Source organism: Tupaia chinensis, unplaced genomic scaffold, assembly GCF_000334495.1.
Source record: "Tupaia chinensis unplaced genomic scaffold, TupChi_1.0 Scaffold000066_1, whole genome shotgun sequence".
Taxonomy (NCBI): domain Eukaryota; kingdom Metazoa; phylum Chordata; class Mammalia; order Scandentia; family Tupaiidae; genus Tupaia; species Tupaia belangeri.
This window is the reverse complement of record NW_006159525.1, coordinates 9849364-9853148: the sequence shown is the minus strand read 5'-3', so window position 1 is coordinate 9853148 and position 3785 is coordinate 9849364. Positions and strand designations below refer to the sequence as shown.

General features: G+C 41.9%; 1 protein-coding gene across 1 annotated transcript in view; it reads right to left on the bottom strand.

Moving 5' to 3' along the window:
• Positions 1–762: 762 nt before the first annotated feature.
• The window catches only part of LOC102477360 (fasciculation and elongation protein zeta-2-like), a 9475-nt gene continuing 6452 nt past the window's right edge, over positions 763–3785 (bottom strand). Inside the window, 6 exon segments of the mRNA XM_014582130.1 lie at positions 763–1268; positions 1271–1391; positions 1393–1496; positions 1499–1625; positions 2537–2555; positions 3378–3463. Of these exon segments, the coding sequence (XP_014437616.1) occupies positions 763–1268; positions 1271–1391; positions 1393–1496; positions 1499–1625; positions 2537–2555; positions 3378–3463 (963 nt within the window).

Sequence of the window (3785 nt, the reverse complement as noted above, 5' to 3'; positions counted from 1 at the left end):
CCTTGAGGAAAACACACAGGCATGAACCGGGCATGACACAGTAATGGGAAGTGGGCAGTGCTACAGTATACATTTGGTTGAGCATCTTGAAGGACACGATGCTTTTAAAGTACACTTTTTCACAGACATAAGAAACAAAACATGAAGTCACCTACAGTTAAACAGTACAAAGTTCTGAAAGTGAATGGCAACTTCTGGTCAAAATCTGAACATGGTGAAAGCAGCAAGCTAAAATTGTCCCTCTCCAACAGTTTCATTGGTCACTTAGTATTAGGCCAAGGTAATGCATATTCTGGTTTTGATTCTTCAAGAATAGCCCACAGTTGTTAAGTTTCAGTCTCTGCACAAAACTGGTAGATAATATTTATACTGATACTTATTCTCAAAAAACATAAAATCAGTGCTGGTTCTTGCTATCACGGAAGAATAGCTACAATATAATTCTGTCAATGCTTTAATCTAACTCTTCAGCGTAGACGGAGAAAGACATAAAAACACAAATGGACATACTGTATACTGTCAGCTCGTGAGAACACAACTCTACATACTAGTTACTCATCTCTCTTACTGTACTGTTAGAGGACATCTGACAATCTTAGATTTCACAAAAACCACCGCCAGAAGGCAAAAGAATACCCCTTCATTCTATAATATGAAGAATTAGTGAAGTCATGATCTATTAATACTGAATCACAAACCCAAGTTCAAGTGTGCTGAGTTTTAAACAGTAGGAGGTAGTGGCCACCAGCTTTCAGAATAAGGCTACAGGAAACCAGGCATGAAGTCCACAGGAGATGAGGATGCTCCCAGAATAGTGCTGCTCCATGTAGGACACAGAACTTTCAGGATATAATCAACGAATAAACTGGAGACCTTCTCACTCTCCTCCTTCATGGCATGAAGAATGTTTGTTAGTATCTGGAGATCTTCAACAGATGGTGGTCCATTTTTCTTCTCATAAAAAATGACTGTGGTCAAATATGTGCCAGGCATGTGACTTCTCTTGTTCTTCCCATTCTGAGAGCCGCCATTTTCGAGTTTCTTTTTCGTTTTGGCTGTTTCTTTGTGCTCTTTCTGTTTATTTTGCACTTCACTAAGAACAGAAATAAAGCTGTTTTTCACTTGCTTCTCAAACTCCAGTTCATTCTGTAGTGCCCATTGCTGCACCAGCTCCTTTAAGTACTCCTTAATGGTGGTCTCGATTTCTTCCAGTTGTTCATTTAGTTCAGACCCTGACAGCCTTTTTACTCTCTCGTTATAACTGTTGTACTGGACCTCTTAAGAGTTTGAATTTCCTGCGAAAGCATTGAAAGCCAGTCTGACTGTGTGGAGATTTCCTCATCTACTGGGTCCAGTGATTCCTGCATAATTTCATCAATAACCTGATCTGCAAGTGAAGAGGGGATCGTCGTTAACACAGGAGACTGTGATGGAATACCTATCCAGCTGTTCTTCCAGCTCTTCATCATCTGAAGTATCAAAGAGCAAGCCGTCACTCCTTTTTCTGACAGGTTCAGAGTAAGCAAATGCAAGGTCCTCGTATGGGACGACTTCCAGTCCACAGGCACTATGCTTCCATAATTGTGGGTCAGGGCATCCAAATTGTGTCCCAGGAGGTCCAGTCTCTAACTACAGGCAGTACTAGAGACGCCTCAAACAAGGGCTGGTGTCCAGAAAGGGCCATTATTGTTGTTTTCAATGAGTCTTTTTATTTCAGCCTTAATTTCTTCAGTAGTTTGAAAGTTGTTTGAAAGTAGGTTGTTTTGTTACATTTTCAAAATAAGTAATGGTACTGGGGAAGAAAACACTGTCCAGGAGATCTTTGAAGAATGAGCTTCCTACCTACCTCTATTTATGCAAACTGAGAGTGCTGGGGATAGCAATAGTGCCTGTCTGTGTTTATGTGAGTGGGGATTATGTGTATTTATGTATGTGTGTATGTTTGGTCCTTTAGAAAAACTTTCATTTTACAAAAGAGATGTCAGAGTGTGCCAAAATCTTCATAGCTCCAAAGGCTGATTTGTTTACCTCTACTGTGAAAGTAAAGTTTTAAATGTGAAATGGTGTTATGTTCTATTGTTGCAGAGAATATTTAGATTGTAGGTAGACCTTAACTTAGTTAAGAATATATGGAAATTGGAACCAGCAGATAACGCAGAAGTTACGTTGCTGGACTTCCACATGGCCAACTGCAGTTCATGTCCCAGACCTGGCGGCTTGAAATTCACACTGAGTATGTGTGTGCATGCGTGCCAAAGATCCTGGGAGGGGAATGGAGAAGAAGGGATTGTGGCGTGGCCATCCCCTCTGGGAGGGGGATTTCTCAGTTTTCCTCTCACTGTCTCTGTCTCTGTCTCTGTTTCTCTCTCTCTAGTGAGTGCACGCGCCTGAAGGCAAAAATTTCTACAAAAACAAAAAGAAATTTGTGGGAATTAATACACTGTGATGGACTAAAGTAGAATTTTGAAATCAATTAAGAAAACTCATTTGTCAAAATGATACCATTTCTAAATTGAATTGTGTATGAGATACTTACCTTCATAAAATTATTTTGCCTAACAAGGAATATGGACAGACAGCAAATGAAGAAATTCTGATATTCAAGGTAGATTTCGTAAAGCTTTGTGTGTGTGCGTTTGTGTGCATGTGTGCGTGTGTGTACATGTGTATGTGGATATGTATGCTTGCATTATTATCAGTTAAACCTTTTATGAAAAACAAGGAAATATTTCATGTCACAATATAAACTTTAAGAGACAAAACAATAAATTTAGGCAAGACACGGAGGTTTCTTTCTTTCTCTATAATGCCTGACTGGCCGCCCTCATAGGTAACCACCAAATAAGAAGCTTTTGTAAGACCATATTTTAAGGACAATTTAGTATAGTTTATTAGATGTTTAGAAGGTCGTTGTATAATAACCACAAATACAAGGTAGCAACTGAGAAATCAGGAACCCATTGTAGGCATAGGCAAGAAAGGCCGACATTGTTAAACAATAGAAACGTCATGAACACATGCTAAGATGCTAGAAACAAAATACTGGGAACCCAGACTGCATTGGTGTGAGATCAGGACTGTGGCCACGATTCAGGTGCTGGGATGTGTCCACACTGAGGAATTTAATTATTCCTGTTGTTTTACATTATCAGGTCAAAGGTACGCAAGAAGGAAAGCTTGAGAAGAGCCCCAAAACAAGGTCCCCAAACAGATCGCAGAGATCAGTCAGTCTCACCCAGCAGGGAAGGGCAGTCAGGAAGCAGCAGCCAGGAAGCGGGGTAGGGAGTCACTCCTTATCACTACCGTCCAGGGCAGAGGCCAGACCTGCCTCTCCCAGGAGCAGCCAAACACGTAGCATCTGCCAAGTATAACAGTACCAGGACCATAACGCTTCAGAAGAATCATCAGGAGGTTCTCCATCTTGTCTTTGGATGACCTTGTGTAATAAGTCCATTGCAACTACCTTCAAAATGAAAACAATTATGTAAATTATGGAGCCTGAGAGCTGAGGAGGAATGTGCCATCACATCTAGATGACAGGGTGAGTGTGGGGCAGACAAGATGGGATGGAGGAGGAAAGCTCTAGCAATAAGAACAAGGTGACTCTTGGTAGCTCCAACAGAACAGGAACCAGCAGCACCACCTAGAGCCAGGCCGGCCTCCTAGCAGCAGCACTGCTTCTTGCAGCAGCACTTCTGCTGGCAGCAGCACTTCTGCTGGCAACAGCCCTTCCCACAGCCACAGTCACATGGGCCACAGCCACTGGAGCCGCTGGTGGCGCAGGC